The sequence below is a fragment of the Megascapheus bottae genome, chromosome 5 (assembly GCF_031878675.1).
Source record: "Megascapheus bottae isolate mThoBot1 chromosome 5, mThoBot2.hap1, whole genome shotgun sequence".
NCBI classification, from domain to species: domain Eukaryota; kingdom Metazoa; phylum Chordata; class Mammalia; order Rodentia; family Geomyidae; genus Megascapheus; species Megascapheus bottae.
Genome location: NC_143513.1, coordinates 71617556 through 71645181, shown reverse-complemented (window position 1 = coordinate 71645181; position 27626 = coordinate 71617556). Strand labels below are relative to the sequence as shown.

General features: G+C 38.5%; 1 protein-coding gene across 1 annotated transcript in view; it reads right to left on the bottom strand.

The window, feature by feature from the left end:
• Exoc4 (exocyst complex component 4) overlaps positions 1-27626 on the bottom strand; it is a 662437-nt gene that overhangs the window by 41188 nt on the left and 593623 nt on the right. Inside the window, exons 15-17 of the mRNA XM_090333323.1 lie at positions 19168-19309; positions 10344-10522; positions 9041-9200 (exon numbers count right to left, since the gene is read on the bottom strand). Of these exons, the coding sequence (XP_090189449.1) occupies positions 9041-9200; positions 10344-10522; positions 19168-19309 (481 nt within the window). The remainder of the gene's footprint in view (positions 1-9040; positions 9201-10343; positions 10523-19167; positions 19310-27626) is intronic.

Genomic DNA, 27626 nt, shown 5'->3' with positions numbered 1-27626 from the left:
GCCCTGGGTTTCCCAGTAAGAAGAATAGAGTAATCGTAAATGATCAGTCTTTTTCATCATCAGAACAAGCTTAATGTCTGTTCAGTACAACTAAATTCTTTCCTGCAGAAAATCAGCCTCCTTGGGTGGGTTAATTTAATTTCCTAACTATACAACCTACAGAGCTATTGCAGTATATATAAATAGTGCAATCTGACGAGAGATTTTGGAAAGTCACTTCTTGTTTTTGTTCCTTGGCATCTTTATTGGGTAATAATAATGCCTGCCATCCACACTAATCTCTGAATAATTCCAATTTTACCAAGTGAACTACAAAGGAAAGCCTGCTACCGCCTGCCAGTAATCTTGGGGAAAACTTAAAACATACACTGATATTAGATATGTACAAGGTATAATGATATTGAACAAAAATTTCACTTAGCCAAAGCCTCACACATGAGATATGTTTATGAGGTATTAATCACCAGTTATAGACAGATGTTTTCCTTATAATACAGGCTTATAAGGTACTCCTTGTTCTAAGGTGTTCTATGGAGGGTAAGGAGACCAGTAAGGAATGCTCATCTGCATTCAAAAATACCTAATTAAACAACTACAGCCTGATTAGTTGTTACAATGTGTGGAACCTACTTCAAGTGCAATAACTAGAAAAAGAAACCAGAAGATACTGGTATAAGCAGGAATGAGGTAGCAAAGTCATAAGGTTTAATTAGAGAAACATAACATTAAATCTACTTATATAAAGGTCTTTTAGGTAGTTCTTTCAGAGATGAGTAACCGAACTTTTGATTTATTGTTAAACTGAATGCAGGTGACTATTTCAACCATATAGCAAAAGCTCATCATATTTATTAATATAGTCTGGCTCTTAGGACAGCTAGGGCTAGCTTTTTATCACTGGTAAATCCAGGAGATTTATCAGATTTTTTTTTAAGGAGACAAGATTATTAAACGATTTTTTGGCAGTAAACGAATCTTTACACAGTGAATCACAAAGCCTCATGGTTAATTATCTTGGGTCACAATTCTAAGGTATTACATACAGGTAAAGCTTGAAAAAGGCTTAGGCTCATCTGAATAGCAGAAAAGATCTGTGGCAGAATCGAACTGAGAAAACAATTCTTTCTCAGAAAGGAAATGATTTGAAAGGTAGGGGTGGGTCATATTTTCAGCCCAGTCACTCAGAAATGGTTCTTGGGAATAGAGATGGGGATTCCATCATGACGTTCATCTCCACGGATATCTCAGGGTGTTTCCAGTAGGTGGCAGCATGTCACTGCGAATCCGCCTCTCTCAAGCTAAGCCCCTTCATTCCACACAGGCAGACTCATCACCTTTGCTGCAGAAAACGAAGTCATGTTCCTGTGCAATTGGTGTGTAGGAAATGAGGATATGAAAACAGCTCCTCTGGGAGCCATTTGACATTTCTGGCCAGGCCAGGGATCGTTCTTGAGAAGGTACGAAGTCAGGGATAAAGCAGGGGTCTCAAGTAGTATGCTTGGTTCCTAGGCTACCACCTTGCAGAAGGCCTCTGAATAGTGTACCTCAAATAGATGGCTGGGGAGTTAAATGAGAAAACACTTTCATGTATTGGAGTGAAAGATGTTGCAACTGTTTGTGGGGAAAAGAAGGATCTCTGTGCAGAAGGAATGGGGCCCGTGCTCTCTCAGCTTCATGTACCATTTTCTTTAGACCTTTACCCCCTGGGAGTGCTCTTTCCCTCACTCTTCTCTTCACCTCTCTGCCCTTTAGTGCTGGGACTTTCTCAGAAGGTCCATCTCTATCTATGCTGGTTACTTTCTCCAAAAGTTTTAAATAACTCCTTGCTGATGCTTCATTAAATCCATTTCCTCAATGCTAGCCTCTCCCTCAAGCTTCTCCATTATACATCCAGTTGCACATGAGGTGTGTCCAGTCACAATTCCACTGGCATCTTACAGGCATCCCAGCCTGAGGAGCCTCCCACTGCTAACCTGCTTTCCCTCCTCTGTCTTCCTTTTGTTGGATGGTGCTGTGGCCAGCTGGATTCATGTGACAGGCTGGAGGGTAGCCCTCCAGGCCAGCATGTCCCCCCAGGCTTACCTCCTTCACACTTCTCTCCTCTGTCTCCTCTGTCTCTTCTAGCACTGAACAGATCCAGGTCCTACCCATCTCTTGCTTAGCAATTGCCTTTTAATAGAGATGGTTTCATCTTCCTCAAATCTATGTGCCACACAGCTGCTGAAATCATTCAGTAGGAATGACTGCCACATTCCTGACATTCCTGTGTTTGAAACCCTTCAACGACATACAGGATAAACTGTGTAACTGTAGCTTCTCATAAGTGTGTGTGTGTGTGTGTGTGTGTGTGTGTGTGTGTGTGTGTGTGTGTGTGCACGCATGCGCACACACATCAGACCTGGGGCCTAGGCACTATTCCTGAACTTTTCTGTTGTTTTGGTTGTTCAAGGCAAGTGCTCTACCACTTGAGCCATATCTCCACTTCCAGTGTTTTCGTGATTAATTGGAGATAAGAGTCACACAGACTTTTTTTTTTCTTGCCCTGGCTGGGCTTTGGCCTTCAATCCCCAGGTCTCAGCCTCCTGGGTAAGTAACTAGGATTATAGGTGACTATGTGCGTCTACCATTTGTCAGGTACTGGTCTAGATGACAGCAGGGAACAAAAAAGTCCATTACTACATAGCTCCTAGTCTACTGGGGGAAGACAGAGAAGAAACAAACAAATGAGTAAATAGAAAATTTATTCGGTGCCTGAAAAGAAAAAAAAATAGGGGAAGGGAGAATTAGCAGTGCTGGTGATAGGGAGGAAAGGAGGAAAGTATGTTTGGAAACTGTAGGAGAGGTAGAATGGGTAGGTTAACTCAGGCTAGCTCTACTATCTCTAGGTTCTCATCTTTCATTGCCTCCTTCCTTCAACATTTGTGCTAGTTCCTCTGAGCTGCACTTTCTATTTGCTAACTGCACACAGCATTAATACTAAGCATCAGCACCCTTTCCAAAAATTCTTTCTTGATCACCTACCTCACATGATACATTAGGGACTAAAATATGAACCAGATGTTTCTTTTACCAAACTTTGTAACATATCATTTAAGATTTTTAAAGCTCATCTTTTAAAAGAACAACATATTGTGATACAATTTATACACACATGAAAAGTATAAAATTCAAGGTTTTATGGTGTACTCATTTGGTTGAACAACCATCCATATAATCTTACTCAGAACATGTTCAGTATCCTCAGAAGAAATTCTGCATCCATTTAGCCATTTCTTCTTAACCTTCCAACGCTAGGTAAACATTAATCTATTTTATATCTCTGTAAATTTGCCAATATTAGAAAAAATAGCTTTCAGATAGCTTCTTAAAATTACCCTAATGTTTCAAAGTTCATCTATGTTGTTATGTATGGATACCTCATCTCTTTCCATGGCTAAATAATAGCCATTGTATGAATTTATCACATTCTATTCATCTATCAGTTGATAGACATGTAGCGTGTTCTGACTTCTCGGCCATTATATTATAAATAATGCTTCCGTGATCACTCGGGTATAAACTTCTGTGTGTACATGCCTACTCTAATTTCTTTGAGTAATACGCTTGATCATTACATTTCCTCTAGCAAAGAATGAGTTTCATTTTCTCCATATCCTTTTCCATACTTCCGCTGAATTTTTTCATTATTATTCCAATCCTGGATGGTATAAAGTGATATCTCACCATGGTTTTGACTTGCATTTCTTTTTTTGTTTATTCTACACAGTAACATATTTATTAGTTTCTGTACTATAACCTTCAAATCCTAAATTTTTGAAAATATTACAAAAGAAAACCATAGTACAGGGCACAAATTTAAAAGATGAGTGGAGATATGACTTGCATTTCTTTAACAGCAAATGATGTTGAACATCGTTTCATACTCAAAATGTATATATCTTCATTGGATAAAAGTCTATTCAAATCCTTTGCCTGTTTTAGTAATATACTTTATTCTTTTAGAACAGTTTTAGATTTATACAAAAATTGAGAAGCTACCACAGAGTTCTCATTTAATTCATACCCAGTTTCCCTATTATTAACATCTTACATTAGTATGGTACATTTGTCACAACTAATGAACCAATATTAATGGACTATTATAGAAGTCCATAGTCTGAGTTCCCTTAGTTTTTACCTAATGTTTCTTTTCCATCCCAGAACCATGCTTGGTAATGTCTGCTTGGCTCCTCTTGCCTGGGATAGATTCTCCAGTTTTCCCAATTTATTTTGACTTCGGCAGTTTGGAGCCGTACCACTTAGATTTTTGTAGGGTGTCCCTCTATTAGAATTTTTCTGATGTCTTTGCCATGATCCCCTTGGGGTTAATGGTTTTTCATCACGTCACATCCAGGGTGCATGCTGTCAATGTGATTCATCAGGTTGCTGTTCACCTTCAGAAGACAGAGGCTCTAACCCATTTGGTCTTTTATGTACCACACTATAAAAACTCCATGGCAATTTCATTGGCCCTAGTTGTATAAGACCCGACAGTTATTACTGTGAATGTTACTGGGCCATTAAAGACTTCCATAATAGCTGGGTGTGGTGGCTCATGCCTGTAATCCTAGCTACTCAGGAGGCTGAGATCTGAGGATCAAGGCTCAAAGCCAGCCTGGGCACTAAAGTCTGTGAGACTTTTATCCTCAATTAGCCACCAGAAAACTGGAAATGGGGTTATGGCTCAAGGGTTAGGGAGGTAGCCTTGAGCTGAAGAGCTCAGGGACAGCACACAGGTCCAGAGTTCAAGCCCCATGACCAAACCAAAAAAAAAAAAAGAAAAAAAAAAAGACTTCCATGAATACTGAAATTCCAGAATTCCTCTAATATATGCTGGCACTTTCTGTTCTCCTTCCAATATATAATTATTTGAAATACTTAATAGAAGAAAAATGTGATGCATGCTTAGTGGAAGAGATGTGGGAGGCAGTTGTAATGGGGCAGAGAGAAGGGAGAACTGGGAAGAAAATTCTGGTGTCTTCTTTTAAAGTAAATGTTCTGGGCAGGGAGTTTAGCCTACTGGTAGACTGCTTGCCTAGCATGCATGAAGACTCGGGTTCCATTCCTCAGTACTACCTACACAGAAAAGGCCAGAAGTGGTGCTGTGCCTCAAATAGTAGATTTTTAGCCTTGAGAAAGCCCAAGGACAGTGCCCAGGCCCTGAGTTCAAGTCCCAGGACTGGCAAAATAAAATCATCAACTCCAAAGACTGTCAGATACATTGGTGACTTCTCTGCCCCTTCAGACCTCTCATTACACTCCTATAGCCCCGACTCCTAGGTGGGTTTGGTGACTAACTTTTGGAATTTCACATGGAAGCTCAAGTATATATGATTTTTGATGCAAGAAACTAAAAAGAAAAAGTACACTTATAAGGCCCTTGGAATTTACAGGTAATTTATCATTATTTTCCTGGACATAGTATCTGAGTCTGGAAAGTAATGATGGGGCCAAAAGGATGAGAACCATAGTGGAGCTTGAGTGATCATTACCATAGAGATGAAGGACTCTGAGGAACTCTGATAATATTGGATAAGCTGTCTTGATTTTTTGCTTATTTAAGATGCATTACCCAGCTAGTAGGGATTACTCACAGGGTATGCCCCTATAGGGGTGACAGATAACAATGCCAAGAGCAGAAGAATTCACTCAAATGGAATCACTTCAAATTCTTCATGTCTTTTCCCTTTTCTTTTTGATTGGTTGTGGAGATTGAACTCAGGGCCTAAGTGCTATCCCTGAGCTACCTTTGCTTAAGGCTAGCACTCTACCACTTTGAACCACAGCTTTACTTTACAGTATTCTACTGTCCAGCAAAAATAAAACAAAACCATTAAGAGAGTTGTGCCACTTTCTTGTTAAATAAGTTTTCTGACACATGGCAACTAGTGATTAATTACTGTTAGAAGATAACATTCCTGTAGAGATTTGCTGGAAACACAGATGTTATCAATGCTTGATTAGACATTGCTTAAGGAATGCTGAGGTATGCTGCTACAGTCCATTATTTCTGTCTACTTTGCTATAGCTGTTATATTTATTTTCCATGGCTTCAAATTTGGTAGGACTGATAGAATGCATTTGATGAGAGAGATCATAAATGATAGGGCTACAGGATTGTTTTCTGCATGTTCTTCGTCTTTAAAGAAAAAACTGGAAGGAGATTCTTTGCTATAAAACTTAAAAAAAAACCCAAAACTTTTATGAGCTTATAAGAAAACTGATCATGTCAATAGTTAAAACTTTCAGGGTGTTAAAGATAAACTAATCTACCATTATTATTCAAACCTTTTATGGAAACCAATATATGCCTTTTATTCTTTCATTTGTTCATTCATTCATCACATATACCTATCACTCACTCTGGTCTAGTGACCAGGAAACAAGACAGTTCTGGCGTCTTGGAGCTCACCACCCGGTAACAAGATGGCTTCTGAACCATGATCAGAAGATCAGAGTCCTTCAATGCTGTGTTTATACTACCTTGCACAATCTATTACAGAATAACAAGGAATAGTAGTGGTATCTTTCTGCCTTTACCTACTACTGTGGACATGATTCACAAATCCAGGCTTGAAAGGCAAGACTCAGTTGCCATTCAACTACGTCCTGAAGAAATGCTTCACTGAATGGCCCAACTGATGCCAACTTCAGTGCTGCCTAGTCAGAACTTCACGTTCACATATCAGGTTTCTACCCCCTCCTCAGTGTATGTTTGTGCCTCATACCGTCTGCTAAGAACTGTGTCAATTTACTTATTTCAGCTAAATAAAAAAATCATTTAAAAAAGGATGATTGAATTTAGGAATTACACTCCCCAGAGAATTAGTAATGGTTCTCTGTATCCCTCAGGCCTCCATGTTCTTAACTTCCCCTTGTCAATGTTATTATGAATAGACTAATTCAATAATGAGATCATTTCCCATAAGAGCGGCCAAATAATGCTGCATTCAGTCACACCTGGTTTCCCTAATCTGAGCAAGGAAGGCTTTCCACCAAAGTTAGCCTGAAACAGGGAATTGAATGAAAAAACACACGTATGCTCATGGAGGGAACACACACACACACACACACACACACACACACAGACACAGACACACACACACACACACACACACACACACACACACTTTCTGCAACTAGGAGGAAACAGACAGGGTAAGAGCTGGGCAGAGAAGCAGTGGAACAGGGAAATAATGCAATAGCGGAATACATTGAGGAAGAAAGGTTAACAAAAATGAACATAATGGTTCATTTTTAAGACAAAGATCCAAATATGTACTGCCAGATCCAAATGGATACTATGCATAATATTTTAGCATTCTTTTTTTTTTTTTTTGCCAGTCCTGGGCTTGAGCTCAGGGCCTGAGCACTGTCCTTGGACTTTCTCAAGGCTAGAGCTCTACCACTTGGGCCTCAGCACCACTTCCGGCTTTTTTCTATGTATGTGGTACCGAGGAATCGAACCCGGGTCTTCATGCATGCTAGGCAAGCACTTTAACCACTAGGCCAAACTCCCAGCCATTATTTTAGCATTCTTTTAAATACTTCAAAAATAGTTTCCATTTTTCATGAACTCCTAAAGAAATAAAAAAAAATCACATGAAAGAACACAGAAGTAACATATACATAAGAGTATTCTGGATGACCTTGTTATCTGATATATTTTCTATATGCTTAGTTGGTTATTTGGAATGCGAGAGGGAAGGGGGGAAATCAAGTTGGGCGGGGGGGGGGAGGGAAATGGGGACCATGACCATGAGAAAGGGTATCAATATTTGTGAAGTAATGTACCTTCTATCTGGTGAATATAATGTAACGCTTCTATTAATTATAATAAAAATATATGAAAAAAAGAGTATTCTGGATGCTGAAAGAACAAGATTTCCCAGGCATTATTTTTTTGAAAATTAAAGAGTTTATAGAATAATTCACTTAGGTACTATAACCATTATCCATTCTCTTCAATACCATTTAGCACTCCTTAAAGCACCAAATCAGATTAATACACAAATAAAGTGAAAGCAATATTAACTCTCAAATTTGAAAAGAAATGTGTCTCATAAGGAAAAATAAAACACATTAAAAACGGAGTCAGAAGACCTAAACAAAGGAAAGGACAGTGTTGAGTACTTGCCTTCCAGTAGAAGCAAGAGAAGATGTGTTTCAACTGAAAAAAAGAGGGTAATGCTGCTTAACATGAAGAAACACGTGAGAAAAAAAAATCACATGTCCAATAGAAGGTTAAAAAAGAAATTATGGCTCCAGTATACCATGGACGATTTGTTGAGACATAAAACTACATTTATAAGGAGGGTTGAAAAAATAATGAAAAACAGAAAACTGTTTACAGAAAAATGCAATTAAATAAATAAAAATTATTTCAACAGGGACCAGGAGTTTGGCCTAGCGTGCACGAAGACCCAGGTTCAATTCCTCGGTACCACATACATAGAAAAAAGCTGGAAGTGGTGCTGAGGCTCAAGTGGTAGACCTCTAGCCTTAAGAAAGTCCAAGGACAGGGCACAGGACTGGCAAAAAAATTATATCATTATATTTCTAATTTTGTAAGCACTGAGAGCATTTTTATGTGCACTAAGTCTCATATGCATACAGCATTTGCTGCCAACCTTTGGGAGCATATAACTAAATAGCACTATTGTTCACCAAATATTAGCAATGTTCCTATAATTCATTGTTATCTTACAGTTTATTCAGTGAGCATATTATGTTTGTGCTCAGAAAAAAAGTTCTGAAGGCTCTGTAATGAGAAGAACATGTCAGAAAAGCTTCTGCAAAGGGATGTAAAATTGTGATACAATTTTGTAGGATTTTCTTCTCTATCATTTAAGAATACTTTTCTTTGTGTCTCGCTCCTCTCTCTACTTCTCAGTCTCCTTTCTCTTTCTCTCTAGCGTGAAAAAAACCAACTATTATTTTATATGAGCTTATTTCAAGCAACGACCTTCCGTTCAGGAAACTTATCCCAGCTCTGTCCTACCTTGCGGAATCCAGATCTGCCTCTCGAGACATGGTGATGTTGGTCAAGTTCTGCTGGAGCACAAAAATGTTCCTACACATTTTCTTGATGCCAGATTCACTAATACGCCTGAAGTACTGGGCACCATTGATCAGAATGCAGGAGATGAGATGTCCCAGGCCTGAGGGTCATCACAGTGCATTAGGGAGAAACGAGAAGATGGATTAGTGGCATCTGCTGGAAACTTGTCACTGGAATTCTTACTTACTTCTAATTCTTGCCAAAATTTAAATAACCAAAGATTACACATGTCAACTGGTCACACAAGCTAATCTTACAATCATGCTAGAGTATTTCTACATGGCTTTTGTAGTTGCAAGTGAGAGGGCTTTGTTTCTAATGTGTTAATAGGAGAGAATGTTAACTGGAAAGAAGGCGTAACAGAAAAGCAGATCACAAGACAACATACACAGCAGCTTGTTCTAACACGTGCAGGCTTATCTTACAGTCTATAAGATATGGCACAAGGTAGCTCAGAACATCAGCAAACTAATGGGTCTTCCTCAGCATGTCCTATGTCATTGAACTGAAGAAAGATGGCTCAGACTAATGTGAAGTATGTGTAGATTTCTCTTTTATTATATTTTAATTTAATTTTTGTTTGTCATGGGGCTTGAACTCAGCGATTGGACACTATTCCTGAGTTCTTTTGCTCAACGCTAGTGCTCTACTAATTTAAGCCACAGCATCCCTTCCGGTTTTCTGATGGTTAATTGGAGATAAGAGTCTCATGGACTATCCTGCCTGGGTTGGGCTTTGAATCGTGATCTCAGACCTCAGCCTCCTGAGTAACTATCACTACAGGCATGAGCCACCAGTGCCCAGCTATGTATTTTATTTCTGGCCTTTTGCTGAATTATTAGAGATAAGAATATCATAGACTATTCTGCTTGAGCTGGCTTTGAACAGTGATCCTTAAATTTGATCCTCCTGCATGACCAGGATCAGAGGTGTGAATCACTGATGACTCTTTTGCTTTTTAAGGAAAGGAGCTCCTTGTGAGGAAATTTGTAGTTCACCTCTCATAAGTGGCATGTCCAGATAGGCAGCCAGGCTGCCTATACTACATTACATCTCCTTATCAACAGATCGGATAGCAGCCTTGTTACACACCTGTTCATATATGGTGAGTAGGTAAGCACTGAATCGCTAATCTAAATTAGTGAGCAATTTTTCTACAAGTTTTGAGCTTCAGTAATATAGCAATATGGAGAAACCTTCACACTTCCTTCCCCATCAACTCCCAGAGACAGGAAGGGCTGACCTTCAAAGATGTATTGGAACTTGTGCTGCTGAAGGCTGGCACTCATGACCTCTTCAATGGCACTTATGTCTTTGTTGAGCTTGACCACCAGAGGATCATAATCCATACTCTCCACATTAGCAACGATGGCGTAGTTCCCCTCCTTTGCAAGAGGAATAAGATAGTGGAAACAGTGAACTCTGCAAAAGAAAGTAAAAGGGATGGGAAGACCCATTAATAATACATCTTTCCAGTGAAGACAATGATCTTACAAGATCAGGGGACCAAAGTAACTGAAGTGGTCTCATATATTCTTACAGCCTTTTCTTGTCAATGTTTTGAAAACTAGAATGCCACCTTATAGTTATTCTATAGAACTGCTGACCTGAGCCAATAGCCTTCTGTAATTTCTGTTTGTTTTATACATGTCCTTGTGATAAAGGATATATGAATTCTAGAGTTCCTCTCAATGTGAAAGGAGCCTAGAGAGGGAATAGACAGAATGGGGAGGGGAATAAAGGAGAAGGTGTCACTGATCAAGAAGCACTGGACACATTAAGTTGTAACCCCTCTCTTATAATAGCTTGAAGTTCAGAGAAAAAAAAGTCAGACTTTGATACATAATGTACAGTAGAACTTCTCATTATTATTATACAGTTCCTCAAAAAACAAATCCTACAACGACCCTCTACTCCAGTGAGACCAGTTTGGAGCATTTACCTAAAAGTCAGGATATAGTCAAGACACTTGCACCTTCATGCTCACTGTTGTGCTATTTACCATAGTCAAGTTATGGAAATAGTCCAGAGGCCTGACAGTGAAGGAGTAGATCATGAAAATGTGGGATATGTAGACATCAGGAAGAAAAGTATTATGTCATTTGCAGGGAAATGAATAGACCTGAAAAACATTATAATAAGTGAAGGAAGTCAGGCTCAGAGAGACAAAAGATGCATGTCTTCTCCTTTATGTAGAAGCTAGATCTAAACTGAAAACCATATAGAGGACCATATGCATAGATCCACAAATCCAGTGAAGTAAGGTATATGCAGGAGACAGAGGATTCCAATTGTGTAAGCCCTTTGGACCACCAAGATGCATTTTATGCAAAAACTGCCTTATCAAATGGCAAAAAAGTAATTCAGAACATCTCCTAAAAACTAAGAAAAGTAAGGAAAGGGCTAGGCGGGGAGACGTGAGTTAGAATGTTGACTGAGGTGACATTAAGACCTACTATTTTCTTTTTCTCATATAATTTTTATTGTAATTAGTAGAAGGGTTACATTATATTCACCAGATAGAAGGTGTCTTACTTCACAAAAATTGAAATCCTTTCTCATGTTTTGGTCCCCATTTCCCTCCACCCACTCCGCCCCTAAAGACATACCATTTTCATAAACTACTTTGTTGAATGGTAAATCCTTTGGAAAACTATTTAAAGTTAATAAATATCTTAAAGTAACAAACCCAGTTAAACTAAGTGCTGTTTCTCCAAGCAAAAGCTGTTGTTCCTTAAAGAAAATGAATTGTATCTTCACATTAGTCCACTTACAAGTCTACTGCCCATCTGCGGTACATCTACTAGTATGTGACCAATATCATCCTGGGATAATCAACTATGCTATCCTGCTATGAAAAGCAATTAGAGCTGATGGCCTGTTGTCCAGAAGTCACCTGATGAAGGCTGGTTAGGCTCTATCTCTGGCACTTTTGCCAAGAACTCGCTGCAATAAGAAAACACAGATGGCCAGGCACCGTGGCTCACAACTGTAATATGAGCTATTTGGAAGGCAGAGAGGAGCATCCATACCAGACAGGCCAAATAGAGTTAGAAAGATCCTAGATGTCCCTCAGTTGATGAGTGGATCAACAGGTTGTGGTATTTGTACACAATGGAATTCTATGCTGCTGGAAAAAAACGACATCGACTCATTTGTTAGGAAATGGAAAGATTTAGAAAAAATCATATTAAGTGAAGTAAGCCAGACTCAAAGGAACTTAGGCTCAATGGTTTCCCTCATTTGTCATAATCAGTAGAAACCTTGGGCTCTACTAGCAGAGATCTGCAATAGAGCAAAACCTTGATACATAAGGCCATATAGTATGAAGCTAATTGAAAGGAACTCCAGGATATTGAAACAAAAGCCATATAACGAATGATTGTTGTCCTTAATGTACTATGTTATCTCTCATCTCCTTTGCTGTCCCTTGGTTATCTCATATTGTTATAGTATCTCACTTTGTTATCTGATATATTGAATTTATTTGTATTTCGTTATTTGAAATTTGATAGGGAAGGGGGAAAACCAAAATGGGGGATGGGGTGGGGGGGAGGGTAATGGGTACCAAGACATGTGAAAGGGTATCAATGTATGTGAATTAATGCACCTTCTATCTGGCAAATATCATATAACCCTTTTATTAATTACAATAAAAAATAAAAAAAGAAAGATCCCATCTCAAAAGCAAAGCCAAGAAGTAGTAGTACCTACCTCTACCTATAGTCTCATCTGTATGGGAGGCAGAGGTAGAACAAGGCTGGCCCCAAACAAAAGAACAAAACTATCTCAAAAATAACTGAAGCTCAAGGGGTAGAGTACTTGCTTAGCAAGTATGGAAGCCCTCACTTAAAACACCCAGTAGCCCCAGAGAGAAAGACGAGAGAGAGAGAGAGAGAGAGAGAGAGAGAGAGAGAGAGAGAGAGAGAGAGAGAGAGAGAGAGAGAGAGAAACACAAGAAAAATTCATGTGTAAAAATCGTTAATGCGGTTATGCTAGAGAGAAGTCCAAAACAAGTTCAAATGCCCGGATATTCCTCTATAGATACCCTGTGTCCTTAGCCTGTATTTTTCTTTAATGTTGCTATAAGTCAAGGAAAAAATATTCTTAAATCAAGCAGGTTCTGAGTTGAAAAAGCTATCCAGAGATCATTTGACATTTTACTTGTGTCACTGTAAGTCATGTTCATGCAACAGGCAGCAGGCAGTGGCTCCTTTGCACAACAGATGAAAGACTTGGTGAGACCATTAAAAGTTGCAGGGGGATGTTGTTGTTGTTGTGCATGGTGGAACTTTAGAAGAAATTAAGTTGTCATTTGAATCACAGGCACCAGGAATGTCACCTCTATCAGCTGATTTCCTGCAGCATCAGGTGGGCCCTGAATGGCCTGCCACCGTTGGGATGCTAAGTGTGTACTTTGTGAAAATCAGCCTTCCCACTGTGCAATCAGCAGTGTTTGCAGAAAAACCTTAATGCCAAAGTCACATTAAGGTCAACAAAAACATGCCAGAATTTAAAGAAAAATAAAATTGTATTTGAAGTAGCCACTCTCTGAATTCGTATCATTTGGGAAGAACAATGTAGAACCCGAAATGCTGGTTTTTGTCTCCTATCCACCACCAACTATAGGATCTGCTTCACTTTTGCCCACAGTGGGAAGGACTTTCCTAACCAGTCCTTACTTCAGATGGTTCCATTCTCTGTCCTCAATATACACTTCTCACCTTCCCCACTCCCCCATACTGTGGATTGGACTTGGGACCTCACAGTCTATTCTCACATCATATTAGTTATCTTGCCAAACCTCATACCTATCCAGCAGTTATCTATCATCTATCTTCCTCCATCGTGCCATCCATCCTCTCTTTCCTTCCTCCCTCCCTCCCTCCCTCCCTCCCTCCCTCCCTCCCTCCCTTCCTTCCCTCCCTCCCTTCCTTCCCTCCCTTCCTTCCTCCCTCCCTCCTTCCCCCCCCCCACTTTCCTTGCCCTTTTCAATCCTGAGGCCTGAACCCAGGGATGACGTTTCCTTTGTATTTACTTTTGAGGTGGGATTACATAGATGTCCCTGCCAGTCTCTCCAAATCACCTCATACTACTGTCTTGTAATCTGTGTACAGTAGAAAGAAACCACCCACCACTGTTCAGAACCACAAAGCCTCATAAAGCTTCAGGTCTATTCACATATTCCCACTACCTGATGTTACACAGGCTGTAATTGACTATAAAACTACTTTAGCATAGATACTTTTATTTCAACTAAGTGCTACTACATTTTAATTTTTTCACAGTAGCAATCAGTTGATCGAGGAATGAACTCCACTCCAGGGTTGACCATTTTTCGTTATATCAGAAAGGTCACATGTGAGAGGAGCTGTGAACAGTGCCATGACTGACATCTTGATCAGAACTGTACCCTTTACCAGTTAGCACATGGGTGTCCAAATCAATTTTTACAGGTGGGAATTAGTCACTAGTTAATTAGCAGCTATTAAGATGAGCTCTGATCAGTGAAGACAAGTAGCTCAGCTATTTGGATTCCATGGCATGAACAGGTATATGAAAAACATCACACATCCTATGCACAGCACAGCTCAAAGTGGGTCATATCACAGGCTGGTGGTACAGCTTCATGGTGGAGCATACACCTGGCATGTACAAGGGTTTGGTCCTCTCTACCACCAAAAAAAACAGATGGAAGGAAGGAAGGAAGAAAGGAAGGGAGGGAGGGAGGAAGGGAGGAAGGAAGGAAAACAAACCATGAACTATATGCAATATTTGGAACTAAAACTTCCTGAAGAATCAGGAGCAAAACACCTGTGACTGTTCGGGCAGCGTTCTTAACTATAATGACCATCCATAAAAGAAAAAAAACATAAATAAAATTTCATCAGGATTGAAAGAAATCATTCTTTGAAAGACATTGTTAAAGTGAAAAGATAATCCAAACACTAAGAGGAAATATTTGCAAAATGTATACTTGATAAGGGACTTATGTGCAGAATACATAAAGAACCTTCAAAACTTAAGAGCTTGATTTTTAATTGAGCAAGTAAAGGGAACATCTATACAACCAAATGGAAAATAAACACATGAAAAATATATAGAATTATTTGTAACTAAGGAAATACAAACTAACCAGGTGTGGTGGCATAGTCCCAGCTATTTCAAGAAGCCAGAGGCAAGAGAACCATTGTCAGAAGCCAGCCTGGAGAAACCCAAAGCAAAAGCATGGGGATGTGAGGAGGTGCTTCAAATCATTGACAGCACTAAACCCCAACTTTAATATTCAATATATTATTTAAATAATGCAAATAGACACTGCAGTGAATACACCAATTGTAATAACTAATTTTCTAGTGAAATATTTTTAATTGTACAGTGGTGTTTTAATTCAACATGTCAGTTTATAATCATGTCCATCCTTCTCCTCCCTTCCCATCTATCCCAACCACACACATCCTTTCCAGGTACCGTTTTCACATGTGTACACTGAATATGCATGTCTGGTTTTGCCTACTTTTCCCCTGTTCATGCATCTGCCACCCCTACCATGAGCCCCAACCCCCTCAAATAAAAAAATGTTTCAGTTTCTTGGTCTTCATTTTAGTAAACTATTATCATACTGTTACCTTACAGTGTGATCAGTGTGAGACCTGGCTCGTTCACTGCGTATCATCACTGTAACGAGGTAACAGGACAGAATTCAGTGTGTCAACATGTACCATCTGAGCCCTACATGGTGTAGTCTGCTACTTTTATGAAGCAGGCTTTAAAAGGTATAAAGACAAATTGAAACATAGTCAGAAAGCAATCTGAATGTCAAAACCATGTTATAAAGGAAATGTGGAAATTTAATTCAGGAAAAATAAACATGTTTAGTGTTCTCAAAGTCATGGTAAGATAATTCTGTATCCATGAGTCTGAAATTCAACCTTTTATTTTTGTTGTTTTCCAATCTTAAATTAGGTTTTTCTGTTTTTTTGAACTATCGTTGAAAAGGATATGGCATTGGGTGTTAATAGCACTGTATGGTTTCTTGTAAAGTTAATAAATAATGACTAAAACATGTTTTGCATTATAAGAATAGTACTGCCAAGATGTACAAACATAAAAGGCACAGAACAGAGGTTAAGGATTTAAAAGATTTTACTGAGACGTGTTGAAAAGATCCCACTTGGAATTAAACATCACCACAAGTAGGTAATTCTGAATGTAGAACACGTTTTGGCACCACACAATCAATAACATAAATTCCAGGAGTTTTGAGAGTAATTAATTTGGTGTTCTCTTGTTTTTCTTTGCAAGGCAGGTAACAGAGGCATCAGAATATTACTGGATGTTTCCCCCCACTCCACTGTCTATTGCATTTATCTATTCATAGAAAATGCCTGCTTTATTTCACTATCAGCTTGAAAATAAATAGAAAACAATTCTAAAAATTATCATAAAGCAAATCAGAAAACATATAGCAAGAGCCTTTATTTCTGGAAGGCTAATACAAGAAATAAAAAAATGCTGAGCAAAACAGATTCCAAATGCCATGGTACTGTGTTTGTTCTATTCAAGTAACAAAATAGAGACTCACGGGCCAAGGTTATGAACAGCAGAAGAGATACATGGGACATGAAAGTGGTCTTGACACACATCAAAGCCACCCAGAGTCTAACCTTAGTCTCAGCATCTCCCAGTGGCTGAACTATGATCCAGTCCCATTTATACTTTTAAAATCTAGGTCTAGTAAAGACTTCAAATAAAAAGACAATGTTCTGTCAACTTTAATAATGTTCTAAAATAATACACAAGGTATTACCATACCATTGAGGCTTCTGATCCTGAAGTTTCAGAAGAACACACACAACTGCTTACCTGATATTGCTACCTGCATGAGTATTGCAGAGGGAACATCTAAAGAAATGGAATTCTTGATTTCCACTTTCTTTAAAATTTCTGCTCTAGGTGGTTCCTCCTCCGGAAACAGTCTTGGCATCTACACTGCTGCTCAGGCCCCCAAAGTAATAGTTTACCTTGGGTCCTCCAGCCCCTGCATCCTACTCAAGCTGCCAATGAGTTTTACCAGCATTGCCTTCAGTGATACTCGTACCTACCCATCCAACTTTCACTCAGACTTATTTTTCTCTATACTCTTTTCTATATAGCAGTCACTTAATCATTTAAAAATGTCAACTCATTAACACCTTAGGTCCTCTGAGGTTTTATAGATTCCTATGAACCATTAAGAACCATCTTATAGTTTCTTCATGCACTTAGAAGACAATCTTACTATTCACTTGGCAGATAAGATCCTCCAACCTGCAGATACCATTGCCTACATGCTCAGACTCTGACCTCTCTCTTGTATTCCATTCTTCAACCTTGTTCATTCAGCTACAAACACATCAGGCTCCTATCAGTTTCTCAGCATTGTCTTGAAATGTGTTTGTTTCAGGTCCTTTGGGAATGCTGGGTCCTGGGGCTCAAACTTCCTTCTCCCAGGTCTTTGAACAGATGACTCATTTTTCTCACTTTGCTCTATATCCTCCAAATACCTAAAAACACCTCCTTACCTAGATAACCCTGCGTGCTGCATGAACCTATGAGCATGAGGCATGTCCTAAAGGCCTCAGCCTAGTTCAAACCATGCCAGATAACTCAACCAGATATACTGAATTAAACCCCAGCATTTATTATCATTCATTTATCTTTTCGTCCATTTCCTTTTTCCAAATGAGATTGCTAATCCCTTACCTGAAATGTTTGAGACCAAAAGTGTTCTGGCATTTAGAATATTTGTATAAATTTATTAAAAGCATCCCTAATAGGAAGCTAGATCCCTAGTACTCCCAAGATTTTGTATCATCTGTAATGTTACAGAATCTGAGGAACGTGTGTGTGTGTGTGTGTGTGTGTGTGTGTGTGCGTGTGTGCGCGCACATGTGTGCTGGTACTGGGGATTAAAGTTAGGGGCTGGATGCTGTCCCTTAGTTTCTTTCTCAAGGCTGATACTCCACTACTTAAGCCATACCTCCACTTCTGGCTTTTTTGGTGATTATTTGGAGATGGGCTGATTTGTACCTGAATCCTTAGATCTCAGCCTTCTGAGTAACAAGCATTGCAGGTGTGACCCACCAGTGACTGGCTGGGGAGAATTCTGACTTTGGCTTTTTTGGATTAGAAACACTCAATTAAAAATGTTTAAATGATCTATGTGGTTCCACTTATAGTTCACATTATCTTTCTATTGAATAGCATGAATGGTCTCATTATGTTACTTTATTGCTTCAGTTGCACTTATCTGAAATTAGCTTTTTTATATACTCATTGGCGATTTCTCCCCATTAAAAGGTAGTTCAATGGGGGTAGGTTCCTTGAATATCTGTTCATTACAGTGTCCCAATTTTTTGAATACGGATAGGCACAAAGAAGACGCTCAGGAAATTGCTCAATAAATGAATGAACAACTGAGAACCTTCTAGTCCTTCCTGTTCTCATTCCATCTGTTCAATAAGAGAGGCTACTCAAGATAATCAGACTATCCCAGGGGGATACTCTGCAGGGGAAGGCACAAAGGGCCAAGAGGCTGATATTTCTGACTCCATGCTTTTGCATGATTCTTTTATTTTAATCTCTTCATTTGGCATTTAGGTTCCTTGAAAGACAGGACTATAGTTCTTGTATCTATAATTCCTTTGACATGTTTACCTTAGCAGAAAGTATCAGTGACAAGACAGTTTCATTTGTAAACCATACTTACTGTGCACACTGGACTCGTAATTACATAGATAACATATATCTCAGTCAAGAATTAGCACTTTCATTTATAAGAACAGAATACCCTGGACTTTAAAATTAATTAGCTATCCAACTGGCATGAAAATTCATACAAAAACCTGAATGATCACACTTACAAAGCAACATGTACTCCAATTCTTTAATTGTGATTGGATAATGCTAAAAATCACTATAACAAAAGGACAGTATCAAAAATAAGAAGCAAACATTCTTGTAGCACCCCAACCTTTACCACTGGACACTGACATCACACAGTCCTGTGTTTGGTTGTGTCTTACCTCACTTCCAGATGCAGGACCAGCAAGCAGCGGTCAGCCATGTCTTGGAAAGACTTGGCAAGCTCACTCAGGGTCTGCATGATCTGCTCGGACACGGGGGGAAGATCCATGTGCATGTGGCTCTCTTGAGCGGGAGAAAGCACTGGAAGAGGAGGGAAGATAGAATAGCAACCATTCCATTAGATAGTGATGATGCACATATTTTTGTTTTTCATCTTATTTTTAGTAATTTGGCTGGCAGAGTTGGCAGCACTAGAAATCTAAGACATGGTGGACTGTTGTACTTCATTCTGTTTTTAGCTGATTGATTGCCTTGAATTACTTCACTGAAGGACTGAAACAGAACCTCCCAGTTGGAAGGGCCTTAGCAGTTATGTGGCCTGACTATATGGCCTGTGCTTGGGTATCCTCTGTATCTTCTTGTGGCTTCTCAGCTTTTCACTGCATAGTCACATAAATGCTTAAGAAGGGAAGCCTGTTCTACCTCTCAAACACCTGATCATCATCCAACAGGCATGTATCTGTGCTTATTAATGCCTCACCTTTGGCCCCAGGTTCTACGAAGCTTTGCAGTTCTCATACTCCAACTGCAAGCATTGAAGCTTCCTCTTTTGCTTTGATGAAGTTGTTCCTTTTTTAGGACAGATGTTGCTGTATAATAATTCATTCTTTAAAATGGTTGGGTTGGGCAATTTGATAATTCTAAAAGTTTACTGACAAAAATATTCCAATTGTTTTGTATTTCCCTTGAACTGTAAATACTCCACAGATTCCCAATGACTGACCTTTTCTCCTAGGTTTCAAGCTGTTAATACTGAAGTCTAAAATGTTTGACATATGTGCGTGTTCATAGTGTATTAGTGGGCTGCATTCCACTTATTAATTTCTAACTTAGAGATAAGTAGATACCCTAAAAAGTCCTTTGGAAAAATGGATGGATCTACTTTCAATATTATCCCCAAATAACTTATAAGTATTAAACAATACTTGAATATTTTCTTCAAAAAAGATTTAGGATGATATTGTCCAAAAAGAAATGTAGTTTTTACTGGACCTATGTAAATATAATCCTTCTGTATAACACCCTTAGAATAATAATTTTTAAAAAGGTTGGGCAACTTTAAGCAACATTTATGTCTTGAGTTCAGTATGAAGAGCTCTGTTAAATCCCTCATAACTTTATAAATATCATCAGTGATGATTTGCCTCTTTTGTCCAAAATTTCTCGTATTCTCTAGAGTCTGGATTTGAGTCCTGTCTCCCTACCACCTATTTATGTGGCCAAAAGTTTTAATTACTTAAATTCTTTCTGCTTTACTTCCTCTTGTAAAATGGAGTAACAGTATCTATATATTATGAGGTTAAATGGATTAATATGGGAAAGCACTACATCAGCATATGAAATATATTCAATATGTACACAAATGAGAAATAAGCAATTATTCTTTATCATTTTATTGGTCCAGATTTTCTTAGCATTAATTATAGCTATGAGGTATTTATAAGGTAATTCCATCTTTTTTGAGGTCCAATTCCCAAGTGTCAGTATGTTTTTTTTGCTTTTCTATGTGAAAATTCTTCTTTCTGTGAGAAGATACTGGATCCTTTGGAATAAATGCTCCCAGAACATAGAATGCCACCAATTTAGTGAAGCGTCAGGAGGTAGGTTCATGGACAGGATAAGGTGCACATATTTGCTTGGACTATAGGTATGCCCCTCAATGCTCTGTCTGTCTATAGACTTTACTCAGTCCAAACAAGACAGAGATCAATAATGCAGACTTTTGTTACTAATTTTTATTCTATGGAACCACACTATAATAAGTAAAAATGCCATGATGAAAACATTAAAAAGTGAATGCTGTTCAAGGGAATTGAGAGGAGGAAGGGAATGTGGAAGTGTAGATTTCATGTTATTATCAGCCTTGATACCATCCTGGATGCTGACTTGTTCCATCTGGATGAGTGACATTCCACCTCTCCCTAACGTTATCATTACTCATGTTGTTTGATCACAAGGCAAGATCACTATCTTTATAATGTTTCATATGGCAGGCTAGATGAAAGCAACTATTAGTAATGCTATTAGAATGTTTCAAAGCATTTTAGGGCTTTTAAGCCCCTGGGTTTCTCTGATATGTGACCCCAACTGTAACATGGAGAGTTATCTATGCATCAATGAGAAGAAGCAGAAATCAGACCCAAGGTCCAAACCACTAATTGATCGAGATCTATCAAAGACATCTTTGGATAAAGTCCAATAAGAAAACTTAAAACATTTCCCTTTTCTATTATATAAACATTGAATTTCATAATGTAACAACTGACCACTGAGAAAATATAAAGAAAAATCAGAGTGAGCCAACAGCAAATTTAGCTGCCAAGTAACACTAAAACTGCAAGAGCAGTTTGAATAGTGACATGCTATATAGTTTGTTTGACTGTAATCTAAAGCAGAAACACAGTTTATTAAAGCACCACAGAAAATTAAGCTCAAAGCTCTACTACAAAGCTGGTCTGTGAAGTCCCACATGATCTCTGAAATACCCAGGTTTTCTTCCTGAGAAGGAATATGTTGAGCAGAGAAACACTTAGCATAGCAAACAAAGACAAAACAACTCATTCTCTAATGTCAAATAGAAATCTACAAAAAGGCAATAGTGACAGAATTTGCTTGCGAGATTAGAGTAAAAAAATGAGATTATTGGACACACCCATATATGTACACATGTTCTTTCATACTATTTCATACTATACATTTATGTTGGGGATGCTGCATGAGTAAGCACAGCACACAGGTAAGCTTTACAGATACGATTGCTTGATTCCTTTTCATGAACACACATACTTGGAGCAGTTTTTCTAGTACGGGGAATGAACAGTATCATTTCCAGCTTTGTCTGGCATCGGAGAAAGATTTTGTTTTTACTGCTAAAAGGAGCAGCAGTTTCCCCTTTTCCTGACTTGAGAGGGCAAGATTAAGAATAAGATAGGGTCTGCTCTTACTCTGGTCAACATCACCAGGTGTTTACCTTCAGAGGTCAGATTCTATTAGGAAAATGAACATATCTTTATTTTTTTCATATATTTTTATTATAATTAATAGAAGGGTTACATGATATTTGCCAGATAGGAGGTGCATTAATTCACATACATTGATACCCTTTCACATGTCTTGATCCCCATTTCCCTCCCTCCTAATCCCACCCCTCATCTTGTTTTCCCCCCTTCCCTATCCAATTTCAAATAACCAAATACAAATATATCTGATATATCAGGTAACAGAGTGGGATACTGTAACAATATGAGACAACTAAGGAATAGCAAAAGAGATGAGAGATAACATAGTACATTAAGGACAAAAATCATTCATTATATGGCTTTTGTTTCTATATCCTAGAGGTCATTTCATTTAGCGTCATACTATATGGCCTTATGTATCAAGGTTTTGCTCTATTGTAAATCTCTGCTAGGAGAGCCCAAGGTTCTACTGATTATGACAAATGAGGGAAACCATTGAGCCTAAGTTCCTTTGAGTCTGGCTTACTTCACTTAATATGATCTTTTCTAAGTCTTTCCATTTCCTAACAAATGGGGAGATGTCACTCTTTCTGACAGCAGCATAGAATTCCATTGTGTACAATACCACATCATGTTGATACATTCATCAACTGAGGGATATCTAGGTTGGTTCCATATCTTTGCTATGGTAAATAGTGCTGCAATGAACATTGTTGTGCTAGTGGATTTAGTATGTCCTTGTTTCTGGATGATTGTGTAAATGCCAAGTAGTGGAATTGCTGGGTCATATGGGAGCTCTATGTTTAGTCTTTTGAGGAACTGCCATACTACTTTCCATAGTGGTTGAATGAGTTTGCACTCCCACCAACAGTGTAGTAGTGATCCCTCCTGGCCACATCCCCTCCAGCATCTGTTGTTATTAGTTTTCTTGATCCTGGCCATTCTAACTGGAGTGAGGCTGTATGACAAACCCACAGCTAGTATTATACTTAATGGCGAAAAGCTAAAGCCATTCCCTCTAAAATCAGACAAGGATGCCCACTCTCTCCACTCCTCTTTAACATAGTATTAGAATTCCTAGCCAGTGCAATAAGGCAAGAAGCAAGCATAAAGGGGATCCAAATAGGGAAAGAGGAAGTAAAACTATCCCTCTTTGTAGATGACATGATTCTGTATTTAAAGAATCCTATAGACTCTACTCCCAAGCTCCTTGAGCTGATTCAAAACTTTGGAAGGGTAGCAGGGTATAAAATTAACCCTCAAAAATCAACTGCCTTCCTCTACGCCAACAGTGAGAGGAACGAGGCAACAATCAGGAAAACAACTCCTTTTGCAATAGCCTCAAAGAATATAAAGTACCTAGGAATTATCTTAACTAAGAATGTAAAGGACCTTTTTGATGAAAACTTTAAAACCCTGAAAAAGGAAATTAAAGCAGAACTGAGGAAATGGAAAAACCTCCCATGCTCCTGGATTGGAAGAATCAACATCGTGAAAATGACAATCTTGCCAAGGGCTATCTACAAATTCAATGCAATACCCATCAATATTCCAATGTCATTCTTTAAAGAAATAGAAGAGGCAATCCAAAATTTCATATGGAATAATAAAAGACCCCATATAGCAAAAACACTTGTTAGCAGAAAGAACAGCGCAGGAGGAATTTCATTACCAAACTTTAGACTCTATTACAGAGCTATAATTATCAAAACAGCTTGGTACTGGCATAAGAACAGGCCCGAAGATCAATGGAATAGAACTGAGGACTCAGATATTAATCTACAGACCGATGGCCACCTAATCTTTGACAAAGGAGCCAAAAAAATAGAATGGAAGAAAGATAGCCTCTTCAACAAGTGGTGTTGACAGAACTGGTTAAGCACCTGCAGAAAACTAAAGTTGGATCCTTCTTTGTCACCCTGCACTAGAATTAACTCCAAATGGATCAAAGACCTTGAGGTAAAAGCAAATACACTGAAAACTTTACAAGAAGGAATAGGTGAACATATCTTTAAAACATGGGAAGAAAAAAAATTAGTAACTTGCTGCCATGTTTAATCTTGTTTAATTCTAGTAAGTTCTGGTAAAAACTGTTCTCCAGCTCTCCATCAAACCACCTACTCAGTGCTGCAAGTCATTCTCTGGTGGGGGATTCTGTCCCTCAGGCCCTCGGGGAGGACAGACCTCCCCAGAGCCTCAGGAACCTCAACTCCAGTCTTCTCTACTTCATGACTTCCCCAAATGCCATGGTCATTTCTACAATTCATCTTTTGGCAGGAGAATCAAACAAACAAACAAACAAACAACGAGCAGATTATTGCCAATTCACTGATCTCCATATTAATCAAAAAAAAAAAAGAGAAAGCTTTTAATAGCATTTGTTTGTCCTTTCATCAGTGCTTGGTTAACTCTGCCCCTTTCTCAGTGACTTTTCCACATTCATGCCACTCTCCTCAGGCTGTTTTGTCCCATCTTCTACTTATTACTTCTTTTACAAAGACCTCAGATTCTGTGTGTGTGTGTGTGTGTGTGTGTGTGTGTGTGTGTGTGTGTGTGTGTGACAGAGAGAGAGAGAGAGAGAGAGAGAGAGAGAGAGAGAGAGAGAGAGAGAGAGAGAGAGACAGACAAACAGACAGACAGACAGACAGACAGACAGAGATAGAGAGACAGAAAGCCCACTGGTACTGAAGAGGTGTGAACTCAGGCCTTCATCTTCTTGCTTGACTTTTGCATTCCTTCAAGGCTGGTGTACTATTTGAGCCACATACCTAAAAGTAGGTATAGCATGTTGCTGTAAATGGTAAATAAGGACTCATGAAGTGTGTGGGCTGGCTTTGAACCAGGATTCTCAGATCTCAGCCTCCTGAGTAGCTACGATTAAAGACGTGAGCCACTGGTACTTGCCTTATGTCCTCAAATTCTTATTGTGACTGAGAGAACTGTCAATACTTTTTTCCACAGTCCTGATTTCCATTGACTCCTCCACATGACATAATCTCATTTCTGCTTTCATCTATTAAAAATTCCTTTCTAATAATGATCAATAGTTCTTTAGCTGTCAAATGCACTGAGTACTTTTCAGCCTTTCGTTCATAAAAGCTTTCTGTCACATGTGACCTCAATGGCTACTTTTTGAAGTCCTATCTTCTTTTGGCTTATGTGTGTCACATTCTTCTGGGTGTTCTTTGACCTTTCTGGCATTTCCTTCCATTAAAATAAGTTCTCTTCTGAATTCCCTTAGTGATTTAGCAATTTACATATCTAAGCTGTACAGGAATATATAATATCTTTAACTCCTTTCCAGCAGAGACTAATTTCTGCCAATTTTATTTGCTAACTATTTCCTTAATGTTTATTCTATCTCTTGTACATCTATTGCCACTTTTATGGTTTAGATTGCATTTCTGTTTTGAACCGATGCAATGTGTACAGGACATGATCAATGTCTTGATGTGAAGTCTGCTGCCTTGTCTTTTGCCCTTTTTTTCATGTAATTAAACATGAGTCATTCATCCAAAACACAAATATGACTGCGTTAACTTACTCAAGTCACATCTATGCCTCCAATTGCTTATATGATCAAAGCCAAGTGCCTAAGTACCTTTCCATCATGTCATTGTCAGTATTTTTCCTCCTCCTCCTCTTCCTCTTCTTTTTTAAACAGTAATACATATAAGGCAAAAATTCTGCCACCAGGCACTGAGAAGTTTTGTGATAAGTTTTCTCACTGTCAAACTTTCTAGTTTTTCTCCATCTCTTACCACTTTTTTTTCTTTTTAACTTACCCTTCCAAATTCTGACCTTTTTAAAGCAAACATCCTAATTATGTCATCATGTCTCAGTATTTCATACCTGAAATTTTCTTTTTTGTCTTTCAAAATGATTTATGCTTTTTAGGTCAGGATCACTGGCTCCTCTAGAGTCCCTTTCCCTTGACAATTCCAGTACAAGAGTGATCAGATGGTACAATATCATTTTGTTTATTAGTATTTATGTCTTCCTGCCAGATCACTAATGACTTTAGGGCAAGAATCATACATTCCATATATAATAATCGCTATTGTCAAAACTAGCAGAAAACTGGTGGCATTACAAAAGTTCAGTCAAAGTGCTTTCTAAAATAATGCTGAATTAAGTATTTTAATTGACCAACTTGAAGTGGCAAGAAATTTACATTGCAAGAAACTGACAAAGGTCAGTAAAAAGGAACAACCTCCATTTACGGTCATAATTTTCTTCGTGATTTCCTGGATTATAAAGTGGGAGAATGGAGAAATACTTCATTAGAGCTGGTTTGCTGTGCTCTTTAGGAATCTTACAGCGATATACCATAAAGCAATTCTTGTTAATTCTATAGCCCAAGTACTCTCTGTACAGATTGCATTGCCTTTTGAAGCCTCTAATTTCATGAGTAGTGAGTCCATCAAGCTGTAGTAGCATCTTGGGGTCTCTCATTTCTATGAACATCAAACTCTTGGCGTGTCAAATACCTGGCATCTCTCAAGGAAAACCAACCTACTAACTGTCACGGGAAGCAATCAGTTGAGGACATTTGGATGTCTCGAGTGGCTCCATATCCTAATATTAACCAGCCTGAAATCTGTTTAGGTCTTAAATTTAGTCAAAATTGGACTCATTCAGACCCAGAAGAGCATCTGTTTTCAAGGATGCAGCTGCTACACTTTCAATGGCAAGTTACTGTGACTTCTTTAATGGATTCATAGGAGAACGTCCTTGCGCATCTGCAATATTCTCCAAAATTGTGACGATATTAACTTAGACGGGGATCAGCTGTCAGATAAGTGATGAATTGAAGAGGGAAAGACAGTTATCACAGCAGGAAGAGAATGGTTAGCCCTGTGAATTGAAACTTTTTAGAAGACACTTGGAATGATCCACGAGAAAAATATCCGTAGACTTTCTCTTAGGAGATCAAGTTTGGTACAATAAGTATTTCCTAATCTTCTTTCTATGTGTACACTGGAGAGAGATATCATATAATGATCTCTTCTCTAACATGAGAGGTTATTTGACTTCCAATCTTCAGTATTCTATTTAGAAAATTGTCATAATTGTCTTCTTGACTTGTAAAGCAATAGAGGGTCTTAAAATTTTGAGGCCCTATAAACACTTAAAAAATTAGAAATACCTGCAAAAGTCAGTATCCTTCTTGTACACCAACAATATACAAACAGAAGGCGAAATCAAGAAGATAATCCCATTTGCAATAGCCCCCAAAAGAATAAAATACTTAGGATTTAACTTAACCAAAGATGTAAAAGAATTATTTAATAAAACTATAAAAGCCTAATGAAAGAAATTAAAGAGGATACCAGGAAATGGAAAGACATCCCATGGGTAGAAAGAACGAATATAGTGAAACTGGCCATACTGCCAAAATTGATGTACAAATTCAATCCAATTCCCATCAAAATCCC